Consider the following 12,228-nt stretch of genomic DNA (forward strand, 5'->3'; position numbering starts at 1 on the left):
TTTCTATTCTACTGCTGATCCTTAGGAGTATGATGATTTGTTTTCCTTTTGGTGACCCACCTGCCCATTTGACCCCTGAAGAATCAGTGAGTTCTTTTAGTCTAGTGCTGAGAAAAGCACAGCCTTCCGGGGTGGTGTTTGCACCAGAAGGACAGGCTGTGGGTCCCAGTGGAGTTGGCCCACCTGCACAGGACCTGCCTCCCGGCCTCAGGTGGGAGGAGGTGGGGGTTGAGCCCTGAGCCTCAGGGCATCAGTGGGCCCACTTGTTCACACGCTTGGATGAAGGTCCTTCAGAGGAAGCACAGCTCTTTTGCTTCAGTGTGGTTTATTGGCTGGCTTTTCCACACTGGCTCAGTTCATGTGCAGAAGACCTTTCACGGGGCGTCTCAAAACCAAATTAGCATCACCAGTTAAAGGCTGTGTTGCCACCCAGGGAAAAGCCTTATCACTAAAGCTCAGAACTGACTGGAAGCAGAGCCCAGTGACCCTAGGACTGCCCCCTCCCCAAAGAGGGAAAACACATTTGACACCCACTCTGGGCCTGCAATTTCTACAGTGGAGGATCTGCAGGCTGGTTGAGGAGTTCCTGTTGAATGCAGAGGACAGGTCTCGAGAGCGAGAGGCAGGGGGGGACGGCAGAAGGCAGAAGTAAGTGACAGTGGCTGCTGGGGAGAGCAGTGAGAGAGGCCCTGAGGGCCAGGGAGGCCTTCATGCACCCTGACTCTGCAAGACCTCCAGGATGGCACGCAGAATGGCCGTGGCTGCCACTGCCCCAGGGTCTGGCTGATCCAGGCGCGCGGAGCTGATGTAACTGGCTCTTCCAGCTCCAGCTTCCATATTCTTGGTGGCCTCAGCTGCGGCTTCTGCACTCTGGGGTGGAGGGTGGGGGTGTGGGAGCAGGTTCAAGGAGGAGCCATCAGGCTTCCTTCCTGCCATGGACCCTGGGGTCCCAGCTTTGCCAGGACCCTCTGCATAGTCACCAGGGTGGAGAGGTCATTGCCCACCCACCACTGGTAGGGATAAGGGGTCACCATCTGCTGAGGGCCTGCTATGTCCCAGACCTAGTGCTGGGGCCCTATGTATCTCTCTACTCCCCAGCCACCCTCTGAGACAGGTATTCTCCATTGTCAGAGAAGGAAAGTGAGGTATAGAAAGGATATGAACTTGTTCAAGGTCGCATGGAGATGGGAGCCTGGTGGTTCTGAGTCTGTCTCCCTGGGTGGCTGGGCCCAGCCTCACTCACCTTGACAGCCTTGGTCAGAATCTGGAGCAGATTGGCCCCTGGGCTCTTCCAGGCTTGGAGCTCCTGTCCTGCTGCCCACAGAGAATCCAGCTGGACAGGGTGAGGGGGGAGAGGGGCTGAGGACAGGCCCTGCCACTGAGACTGGCCTTCAGGGCTTCTACGCTCAAAAAGGGGAAGGCCTGGGCCAGATACACACCATAGTCCTGTCCCCTGGGGCAGCCTTTCCATACCTGGCAGGGAAGAGAACTAGTGAGGCTCACCGCAGGGAATCACCACTCTGGGGGTGGGTGACATCAACCACCCCTCCCCCCACCAGCCCACTCCTGGTCTGGGGCCCTGGGCCCTGGCTCACTTCTGCATGGCCTCCAGACCAGCATCCATGGCAGCAGACCAGGCTGGGAGGTCAGTCTTGGCCTTGAGTGGCTGGGCCGCCGCAGTCAGGAACAGGCTGTAGAGCTGGGGAGGACCAGGATGCTGAGCACCCAGGGTTGGCCTGAGGCCTTGGCCAACCCAGGACCCCTCTGTGTCAGACCCCACCCCCGGGGGCTGCTGGCACTCACCGCCCCTGAGGAGCCTCCCATCTTCTCCAGTAGCAGGAAGGACAATTTGGAGAGTAGCTGGGCAGGGCTGGCTGGGGGTGGGCCCTCCTTTAGCCACCCCTGAATTGCTGCAGGCAGAGATGGCAAAGAATTCAGAGACCCTCTGTCCCGTCTGCCTGGACCCCAATCAAGTACCCAGGCCTCGCTGCCAGGCGAGAGGAATGGGTGCTGTGAGAGGCTGAGGGAACCCACATGAAGAGACTCCCTGGCCCCCTCTCTGTCCTGCTGCCTCTGGAGAGGAGCAGGGACTGGTCACCGATGGGGACCTTGGTGGTCACTGAACAGGTGAAGATGCTTCCTTGCTTCCCTCTTTTTTGTCTTTTACTGATTTCCCTTGTTAATGGTCTTTCTCTCCTACCAGAACATAAGCCACAAGGGCAGTGATTTTAATGTTTTTCTAGCTATTGTATCCATAGAGTTGAGGGCAGCACCTGACTGTGGTCACCACTAAATATATTTTTCTTGATTGAACGAGATAATCGCTGGATAATTCAGAACTTTTCCCTCGTCTGGGTAAGCTGAGAAAGAGTAAGGACTGAGTTTCCCTTTAGGATAATCTGAAGTTACTATTCGGGCTTCCCTTGTGGCTGGCTCAGCTGGTAAAGAATCCACCTGCAATGTGGGAGACCTCGGTTCAATCCCTGGACCTGGAAGATCCCCTGGAAAAGGGAAAGGCTACCCACTGCAGTATTCTGGACTGGAGAATTCCATGGACTATATAGTCCATGGGGTCACGAAGAGTCGGACAGGACTGAGCAACTTTCAAAGTTATTATTCACTGAAAGATTTTATTCTGTGATAACAACCTTCCTACATTTGTGGTGCTAGAAGTATCTCTTTATGAAAACAGGTGAAAAGCATGCTAAGTTTGTGATGACTTCGTTTGGCAAAATAACAGTTGCCAGCCCCATGTGAGTATTCCAAATGCTTCTGAAATCACTGATTCATGAAATGCCGCCATCTCCACATGAGTGTGCCATGCCACCCCGTCTCCTGCCCCAGGTGGGTCCTGGCACCAACCTCTGGCTGCACAGCTGTGAGTGGTGCCACAGTCCCCGTCGCCGGCAGCGCGGTCCAGGGCGTTCAGACATTCCTCCAGGCCCAGGAGGGTGGTGCACACCCGCTCCAGCACAAGTACCATCTGCTTCGAGGCTGCACCTGCAAAGGGAGGACAGCAGGAGGGAGGCCACCTGGCTGGCTCTTCTCACAACTGAGCGTGACCAGAGTGGAGGTGTGGGTCCAAGGCCCCTGCACGCCCCTCTGCACACACTGCAGCCTCTAGGCCTCAGGCCGAAGGCCTGGGCCACCTTCCCCAAGCATATGGCCCCTACCTGCTGCAGTAGTGGAGTCAGGGGCCGCCAGGGGCTCCATGGGGGCAGTCCGGCTCCGCATCTGCCCAGTCACCCAGACCTTGGCCACATTAGGCCAGGCTGAGGCAGTGGTTTCAGCATCTAGGACAGCAGGATGACTCTTCTTAGGGATGGGTCGGCTGGCCAGGGATCAAGTAGGGCCTGGACTCCCCACCTGGTGGCCTGGTTCCCTCCACCGCAGTAAGTGGGTATTGAGTGCTACCTGTGTACCTGGGAAATGAGGGCCCCTGGGGGAGGAGCCTAATTCCAACGCCTCCACAGTCAAGTGAGAGTTGGGGAAGGCTGGGGAAGCCAGAAAGGGCCTCTCCACAGGGTCCTAATTGTCACGGTCAGCCCTGATGGAGTTGGCTCCTTCCAGCTCCAGGGAGCCCAGGTTTGGCTGACCTCAGCTTCCAGGTCTCACCTATCAATTTCAGGAGGGGCTCATCCACCAGCAGGAGGGTGAGAGAAACGCCAGGCATCTCCAGGGCTGACATGAAGGTGCCCACGAGGGCACGGGCAATCTTCACCCCGCGGCCCTCTGCAGTATCAGAGCATGAAAGAATGTGAGGGAGAAGGGAAGTGCTTCTGGGCAGTTTCCCCCAAAGCATCAGAGAAAGAAGCAGAGTAGGAGAAAAACCAGGACTCTGGGAGCTGGGCCCTGAGGTCAGTAGGGAGCTGGTCACATTTCCTCAGAGCGTCCTTTAAAGATACCTTGAATGACCACACTCCCTGGAGGTGTCCCTTCTATGGGGGCAGATGAGTAACAACAGGTCTCAGTTACTGGGTTCTTCTTACCAGGTCCTGCGCTAAGTGTGGACAGAGGCAGCCATGGGGTTGCAAAAATGTTGGACACAACTGAGCGACTAAACAACAATCCTCATGACAACCCTTTAAGGCAGCTACTATTACCACCTTCTTTTTACAGACAAGGCAACAGGCTCAAGGCTCCAGGCAAGCAGGTGGCAGGCGGCCATGTAAGTCGGGCTTGACTGACTGCACAGCCCATGCTCTGGACCATCATTGCAAGGCTCTATCTCAGGTGCTTTTCTTACATCCAGCTTCAAATGGTGGGCAGGAGGAAGCTCGGGGGTCAGGAGGTCCGATTCCAGTGTGGGGCTCACCCAGAGAGCGGACGGCGGCGTCGGCTATGATGCCCAGTTCCAGGAATGACAGGCCACCCAGGTTGTTGACCATCAACACTACTGAGGAGCCTGTGGGTGGACACAACGCCCAGGTGAGACTCTCTGGACTCCATTCCCAGAGGGGGAGGCAAGGCAGGGAGACAGCGTGACAGCCCCTCACCGGACTGCACAGGCACATGGGACACATTGGAAGAGCTCGTCATGTGGTCCAGCATGAGCGCCACAATCTCGTCGGCGGTCGCCATCTGTTACGGGGAGCCGGGCGTGAGCTGTGTCGGGGGCCCCAGTCTCGGGCCCGCCTGCGCCAGGGAGGCCACCTACCTTTATCCGGCGCACGCCAGCCTCCCCGTGGATCCCTGTGGACAGACACAAGCACTGCTGACCCGCTCGGAGCCTGGGGATTCGCTCAGCATGTTCTGCTCAAGGATTTTCTAAGTGGTCAGCACTAGGCTAGGCACGTGTATCTGGGGAGCATGGGGCTGGGGGACACAGATGGTCTAGTGAAACACACACAGTCTCTGCTCTCTGGGAGCTATGGCTTGGTGGTGGAGAGAGCCAGAGCTTTACTTAACTTCCAACTAGTGAAGTAGCCGAACTAGAGGCAGTCACAGAGAGGCCACATGAGGCCTCTGCCCATCACTCTGGAAGCACAGGGGAGGAAGAGGGGAAGTTCTGTAGCTGGGGTGGCCCCAGACCTGCCCTTGAAAGAAGGGCTGCATCTTGGCAGGGTCCTGGGTACCGGAGAATGGTGGGAACACAGGCAAGGAGGTACACGGGACATGGAGCCCTGGGTACGGAGGGCAATGGCTGGTAGAAATCGGGCAGGTTGGGCCAGAATGGCCTCATGGGCCCAATTAAAAAACCTCAGAGCCCTGAGGCGACAGCTCCAAGTGAGCAGACCCAGTAGATGGCTCCCGGGGTAGAAAATGCTGGAAAAACCCAGGGGGCCCAAGGAGTCACAAGCTTACCCAGGCCCAGCTCCACCTCATCAGCTGAGAGCTCAAAAGTGGGTTTGGAACCAGGGACGCTGCAGGAGGACAAGCTCACTCCCAGGGTTCCTACGAGAAATGAGGTATGAAGGGGATGACTGTCCTGCTCTTGGCGTCAGGCGTCAGCTGGGCAGCAGCAAGCTCAGAAGTCTCTTCACTGATACAGGCTGCCGGGCTCTTCATCTCAGTGATGGAAGAGAACCCCTGCTCGGGCACCCAAAGCCGCCGTTCCCGGGAACCCCTCCCGCAGCCTCTGGGAGGCCTCCTGTGCTGCTTCGGGGAACCTGCTCCTGGTCCAAGGTGGGCCTCGACCTCCCCTGCCCTTCCCGGGCCCTGAGCCGGCACTCACCCATGGCCTTGGTGACCATGCTCACCCGATCTGTGATCTCCTCCAGGCCCATACCTGCCTCGGCCAGAGCACCTGCCACCTGCGCCCAGAGACACAGGCCCCCAGTGGGGAAGGGTCACTGTACCACTTGCAGGCAGAAGACAGGCTGGGGCTGAGCTTCTAGCTGGGAACAGGGAATCTCTTCGTCCTGCTGCATCAACCTGGCCCGCCATATTTAGGGCAACTGCCAGGACTCTTTAAGAATCCCAGAGCCAGAGGAACTTTACAAATGGAGAAATGGACCCAGAGAGGGGAGGTGGCTTGTCCAACGTCACACAGCCAGTTGGTGGCTAGCTTCCCAACTCTTGGCCTAGAGTTCTCACTCCATGGCGTATGTATTGTGGCTCACTTTGGCCACCCACCCACTTCTTGCCAAGCATCTAGTATGTGCTGAAAAGGGGAAAAGGTGTCTAAATCATAGTCCCTACTTTGGAGGAACTCGGTCTGGGGAGGGGTTGGAGAAACAGACAGCACAGACTGAACGTTTCATGTGAGGTGACACCTCTGATGACGGAGTTCACAGTAGGAGTTACGGGAACACTGAGCGCAGGGGGTCCGAGCCTGCTTGGTGTGGTGAGAGGGCAAACCTCCCGGAAGGAGAGACAGCAGGCGTGGGCCTCCACAGAATAGGAGTTAGCCAGGCCAAAGTGGGGCTGGACAGTGGAAGGATTTTCAAGGTCAAAGACTCAGCATCAGCAAAGCCCCAGAGGTGAGCCACAGCCCAGCAGTACAGGGCGCAGGTGTTCACCGAGCATGAGGAGGCCACAGGACAATGGGGGAGGAACCTGAAAGCCAGGTTGGGGGGCAAGAGCGTGGTGGGCGTCTGACCAGGAAGCCTGCGCTGACCCCAGGAACCCTGGTAGGGGGCTTTCTGTAGCTGAACAGCCTGGTCAGAGACACATTGTTAAAAGACACCTCTGGGGTGGTATGGGGAAGAGACCGCAGGAGAAGTGGGAAGGAAGCAGCCACAGGAGTCAGGTGAGAAGGCAGCAGCAGCCACCTGGGTGCAAGCAGGCAAGACCAAAGCAAGGCTAACAGGAAGGGTGGGGCTTGGAGGAGGAGGTGTCTTTGGAGGCCCTGGGGAGTAGGGCCACAGGATGGGGTGATGGGTGGTCAGGTAGGGGGAGGGCAGGGAAGGGGCTGGGAGGATGAAAGCCTGTACCTGGGCTGAGCTAGTTACGGGGGTGGGGGTGCCCTCCTGGATCAGGGAATGCTGGGGACGCAGTGGCTTCCTGGGGGGTGGGACAGATGGCTAGAAGAGTCCGGCACCGGGTGCAGCCTGGAAAGCAAGGGCTGGGGTCCTAGGAGGGGACCCTCACCTTGTGTATGAGCACTGTGCCACAGAGCCCGCGCCGGCCCGCCTTCTTCAGGACGGTGAAGGCACTGTCATCCCCGACGACCACCATCTCCACGGGGATGCCCTCCGCCCGGGCCTGCTCCCGGGCCAGGCCGAAGTTGAGCCGGTCCCCGGTGTAGTTCTTCACGATGAGGAGGGTCCCCACTGCAGGAGCAGCCAGCAGGGCCCCGTCAGCGCCTGCCCTCCCCACAGCAGACCCTCCTGCAGGCCAGGCTTACCTGTGCCCGCCTGGGCCACAGCCCTGATGGCCGCCAGGATGCTGCCCACTGCCGGGGAGGTGAACACGGCTCCCGCGATGACCCCAGTCAGCATTCCCTTCCCAATGAAACCTGTGATGGAGAGAGGAGGGGAGAGGATGCTGGGTGGGGACCTGTGCCTGCAGGCCCTGGGGCTCAGGGCTTCATGCCCTGGTGAGCCCTACTGTGTGCCTGGTGCAGAAGAGCACCTGGGTCACATTCCACAGATCTTTCATCTCCTTGGAGAGGTCTTCCCCAACCTCCCAACTGAATAGTCATTCATTCCATCCCCAGCTATTCGCTGCTCCTTTATCCTGCTCTCCTGTCCTCCCTACCTCACTTACATGCTCTGAAATGATCTCTTTCGTTTGTGTGTTTACCTGGTTTCTGCCTCCCCAAAGGAGAACAGAAGCTCCATGAGGGCAGGTACCTTGTCTGTCTGGGTCACTTTTGCGCCCCTAGTGGCCAGACAGTGCCACGCACAGGTGCTCAGGAATGTTTGCTGAATGGATGGATGAATTCGCCAGAGAGACAGGAAAGATACAGAGGATACAAAAGCCTGGTCCCTACTCCTCCTCAACCCCCACCCCCATCCCTGAGCTCTCAGGAAAAGTTCACATGCCTGGCACTAAATAGGAAACAATCCAGGACTGTCCACTTTGAATGTGAAAATACAGGCTGGGAATTCAGAAGAGGGATACTGCTCTAGGCTGGAAAAGTCAGGAAGGCTTCATGGAGGAGGAGACAGCAGGTCAGCTGGGCCTGGGAGGCAGGGAGGATTTGTGAAATCACTGACATTCAGCTGGAAAGGCCTGAGAGATCATTTGGCCCAAACTTGTGCTTTTACAGACGTAGAGACTGAGGCACAGAGAGGCCAGGCCTGGCTTCAGATCACAGCTCAAGGGAGCAGAGAGCCAGAGCAGACACCAGGCTTCTGACTCTCGGCCTGGCTCCGTCCGGGACCTCCTAACGGCACCAAAGATCTCCCAGGAGCCCCCGTGCACTCTGCCCAGAGCCCACCCCCCACCTCTGCCCAGGGTGCTCACCGGCATGGGCGGGCTCATGGCCAGAGCCCCCACCTGACAGTAGAGCCACCCGGCCCTTGAGACTGTCCAGGTCAGAACGGAGGGCCACGCGGTGGCCCTGCAGGAGCTGTAGGCTGGGGTTGCAGGCCACGAGGCCGGCAAGGGCGTCGTCGGCACAGCCTGCCACTGAGTTCACTAGCTTCTTGGAGGTCTGTGGGAGAAAAGCAGGAGGTGGTCATGGGTGTAGCTGACAGGGACACCCCAGTCCTGCCCAGCCACACTGCTGTGACTAAGACCCCTAGCCCACACCTGCCCAGGAACTCCAGGGAACAGCGGTTCCTTGAATTAGGCATCATTTTATCTGGTGGATGTTTCTATGACTTTGTAATTTGTGACTTTTTATTCAGTCCCTAACCTGTGCCTTAAATTTATCCTGAAGAATGGCTTTGATACAAAGAAAATGGGGGAACTTGAGTCCTCAGTACAAAAAAGATTAGGGCCCAACAGCCTTTTGTCAAAGGAGAAGAAGCCCCAGGTTGGGGCTCCTGTCCCAGGGGAGGGGGCCAGACAGGTCTCACACCCATCTGCTTCCTCAGCAAAACAGGGATTTAATGAACTACAGGATATGCCCACTATACAGTAAAAACTGAATAAAAGGGAGCTAGTCCCTTCTACGGAGAAGGCAATGGCACCCCACTCCAGTACTCTCGTCTGGAAAATCCCATGGACGGAGGAGCCTGGTGGGCTACAGTCCCTGGGGTTGCACAGAGTCGGACACGACTGAAGCGACTTAGCAGCAGCAGCAGCAGTCCCTTCTACCGCCAGCTCGGAAAAGCCAGAGCTGGCTGAAGGGGTTGCATGTGGCTCCTGCCTTTGTCCCAGAGAAACTGGTGCCCAATTAGGATCAGAGAGGGCTGTGCTCCCAGCGCCCCCTGGTGGCCTGAGGACAGCCTGCAGCTGAGCCTTCCCCAAGTAGGCCAGAACTTGGTTCTTTCATGCAAACTCTGGTCTTTTCTGGGTCGGGGGTGGGCCAGGGCTGTGAGCCAGACCTCATTCTAGATCCAGACCTGATTCTAAGCACATTCAAGCACATCTCATTCAACCTTCCAACAACCCTATGGAGTAAAATTAGCCCAGTGAGGAAACAGGCAGAGTTATATGACTTTGCCCAAGGTCACAAAGCCAGCAAGTGTCCAGGTCAGCCTGGCCTCAAAGCTAGTTCCATTTTGGCTTTATCATGCTGCTTTCCCCGGGGGCTGAAGGGAGGCTGAGAGTGGCAGATGTTCTGCCCGAGTGAAGGCATGGGCTTGTGGCTCCCAGAGCCTGCCAGGGCCTGGAACATGCAATGAAGTTGAGAGTGGGTCTCAATTCCAAGCTCAGCTTCCAACGCCACCACCCTCTGAGAATGGGTCCCCTTGCCATTCCTGACAGTCTGCCCTCCCTGGGATTTGCAACCATTCCCAAACAAGAGCCAGAGGAGAGGTCAGGGGCCAGTGCCATCTGTGGCTCCCAGTGGCCTGAGGGGATGGAAGAAAGGAAAGTTGCCTCCCACAGGCAAATGTGAGAGGCCCCTAGATCCTGGTCTGGTCAACACCCCATCGACTAATCTGTAGATGAATAAAGAGGCTCGTAGAGGTCATGTTTCCGTAAAATGTCACACAGCTGGTTAGTGGTAGGCTGAAACTTGAACCCAGGTGTGCCCAGGTATGAGTTTGAGCACAATCTGTGACACAGTGAAGGGCAGGGAAGCCTGGTGTGCTGCAGTTCATGGGATCACAAAGAGTTGGACACAACTAAGAGATTTCACAACATCTACCCAGGGCTGTTTTGCTTCAGACCATTTCTAGAATGAGCCTGGAGCATGCCGAGGGTCATGTTGAGCCTCCTGCACTGTAGATCCCACAAGCCCACACATGCCCAAGGCTCAGAAAGACACAACAGGTCCTTCTTTCGGGCTCCTGTGTCTGGTAGTGTCTATTACAGAGTAGGTAGCTGTTAATGTTCTAAATGCATGATCCAGACCAGGGCCATGTGGGCCTTGGAGGGACTCAGAGGCTGCAGCCACAGACTGGGCTGGGCCTAGCTGGGAAATGAAGGGAAGTCAGGCCCTGAGACAGAGGATAACTCTCTCTCTTAAGCTCAGGAGGCAGCAGCATCTCTTGGTCAGGGAGCGAGGAACTGCAACATGCCCAGGGCCGGCACACCTACTGCCCCAAGGCTATAGCCATAGTGCCCTTCCCCTGCCCTGGCCCTCATGGGACTCACCATGATGGGAAGGCTCTGAAGGAAGTTTGCCTCACACCGTCTCACTGAGCTTCTGGCAGATGGGCAATCCCGTGGGAGCAATCAGGTCTGAGCACAGTGAAGATGGCAAGCGGAATCTGCAAGAGGTGGGTGACAACATGAGCTGCTGAAGACACTTGCAGCCTACTGGCACAGTCATGCTTCCAGCGCCCTGGTAATTAGTGAGCTTCCCCAGACTGTGATCTAAGTCCAAAGTCTAGAATGTGTGCTGGGAATGGAGAAGAGTTTGGGGCTGACCAAGGTTCACATTCTGCACCTGGCTGCCAGAACACTGACAGATCCATACTGGGCACACGTCTGCCTTATGCTCAGGAGTGGTGCCCACCTTATCACCAGGGGGCAAAGTTACCCACAGAATAACTTCATCTATTACACAGGCACACATGCAGTGAATACATTCCTAAAGATCTTCACAGACTTGCTCTTGTCAGTGTTGGCACCTCACCAGGAAGGAGATGGCTGAGTCTGTGACTCTATTTTCCTTCTGGGAAACCGCCCCAGCAAGCTCTGTGATGTGCCCAAGGCCATTCCAACAACAGCCAGGATTCAAACCTATGTTTAGCTTCTCTACAAATCCTGTGTTCTTTCTACTGATAAATTCAGTGCCTCCAAAGTCAAGGTTGAAAGTCCTGGATGTGGGAAATCACATATGTAAATCACAAAGACCTTTTGGTTCAGCCAGGTTCAAAGGTGTCTTGGGCTCACCGCACCTTTCTGCAATGGAAAGACTCTCCACCAGTCTCAGCACCTAGCTCTGCCTCTGATATCCTAGGGGATTCTGGGTAAACCAATTTGCCTGAGCCTCAGCTTCCTCATTTGTAAAATGGGGGCAGCTTCCTCTACAGCCTTGCGGCAGGTGCTCCAACCCACGTGGTTCTCCTTCTACTCCTTGCAGAGCCTGTCTGATGTGGAGTGGCTTGCAAGCTGCAGGGCTAACTGACTGCTTTCCTGGGTCACTAAGGTTCTCAACAGGGAAGGTCTGAGTTTGCACAAACCACGGGAGCACTAACTCTGCTGGAGAAGGGGCCTGCTGGGGCCTTGAAACACAAAGTTTCAAACACAAACAAGTTCAAAGGAGAGAAGGGACAGTCTAAGCGCCTCCCCCAAACGCCCGCCAGGTGAGCTAGAGTGATCGGTCATTCTAGGATCAGGCACGGCTGGGTTTAGAGATACTGGGAAAGCTAGGAAGAGGGAGGTACGAACCTCAGTTCTAGTCTGGGAGGTGCACAATTTGATGTCACCTTCCTCCCCCTCTCTGGGCCTCAGCAGTATCTTCCGGTTCCAAAATAGGGAATAGCCCCGAGGGCTCCTGGAGCTAAGAAGGGGCTGTGGACGGGGTCTGGGGAAGGGCGAGGGAAGCGGACTACGGATGAGGTCGGCGGGTCAGCTCCGGGGAAGAAGGAGGAGTCGGCGAACCTCTGCGAACCGCTGTCGCCCGGGTCAACCTTTTCAGTAACCGCCACCGGGACCGAAAGACTCGCGACGGAGCGCCCTCATCCGGGTACTCCAAGCTCCGGCGGTAGGAAATGGGTGGGGCCACCGGGGGGCGGGGCCTCCCTTGGTTGGCCGCCTCTGTCTCCTTGAGTCCTCCAA

The 12,228-nt window shown here is 56.7% G+C and overlaps 1 protein-coding gene across 2 annotated transcripts; it reads right to left on the bottom strand.

Annotated features, from left to right (window-relative positions):
* Positions 1–308: 308 nt before the first annotated feature.
* Positions 309–12,165, bottom strand: TKFC (triokinase and FMN cyclase). 2 transcript variants are annotated; one of them, XM_043872118.1, is made up of 18 exons: positions 12,052–12,165; positions 10,597–10,712; positions 8,353–8,542; positions 7,289–7,399; positions 7,033–7,214; positions 5,675–5,753; positions 5,305–5,394; positions 4,658–4,692; positions 4,497–4,581; positions 4,316–4,405; positions 3,616–3,732; positions 3,174–3,293; positions 2,863–3,000; positions 1,804–1,910; positions 1,596–1,699; positions 1,440–1,473; positions 1,244–1,333; positions 309–870 (listed from the first exon to the last, which is right to left on the bottom strand). In XM_043872118.1, exons 2-18 carry the CDS (start codon positions 10,597–10,599, stop codon positions 709–711), a joined length of 1,737 nt encoding a protein of 578 aa, XP_043728053.1. In that variant the 5' UTR covers positions 10,600–10,712; positions 12,052–12,165; the 3' UTR covers positions 309–708. The 2 variants fall into 2 exon arrangements, with proteins under 2 accessions (XP_043728053.1, XP_043728045.1); XM_043872110.1 differs by having other exon boundaries at positions 11,839–12,154.
* Between the last annotated feature and the right edge of the window lie 63 nt (positions 12,166–12,228).

Source organism: Cervus elaphus, chromosome 2 (assembly GCF_910594005.1).
Source record: "Cervus elaphus chromosome 2, mCerEla1.1, whole genome shotgun sequence".
NCBI classification, from domain to species: Eukaryota; Metazoa; Chordata; class Mammalia; order Artiodactyla; family Cervidae; genus Cervus; species Cervus elaphus.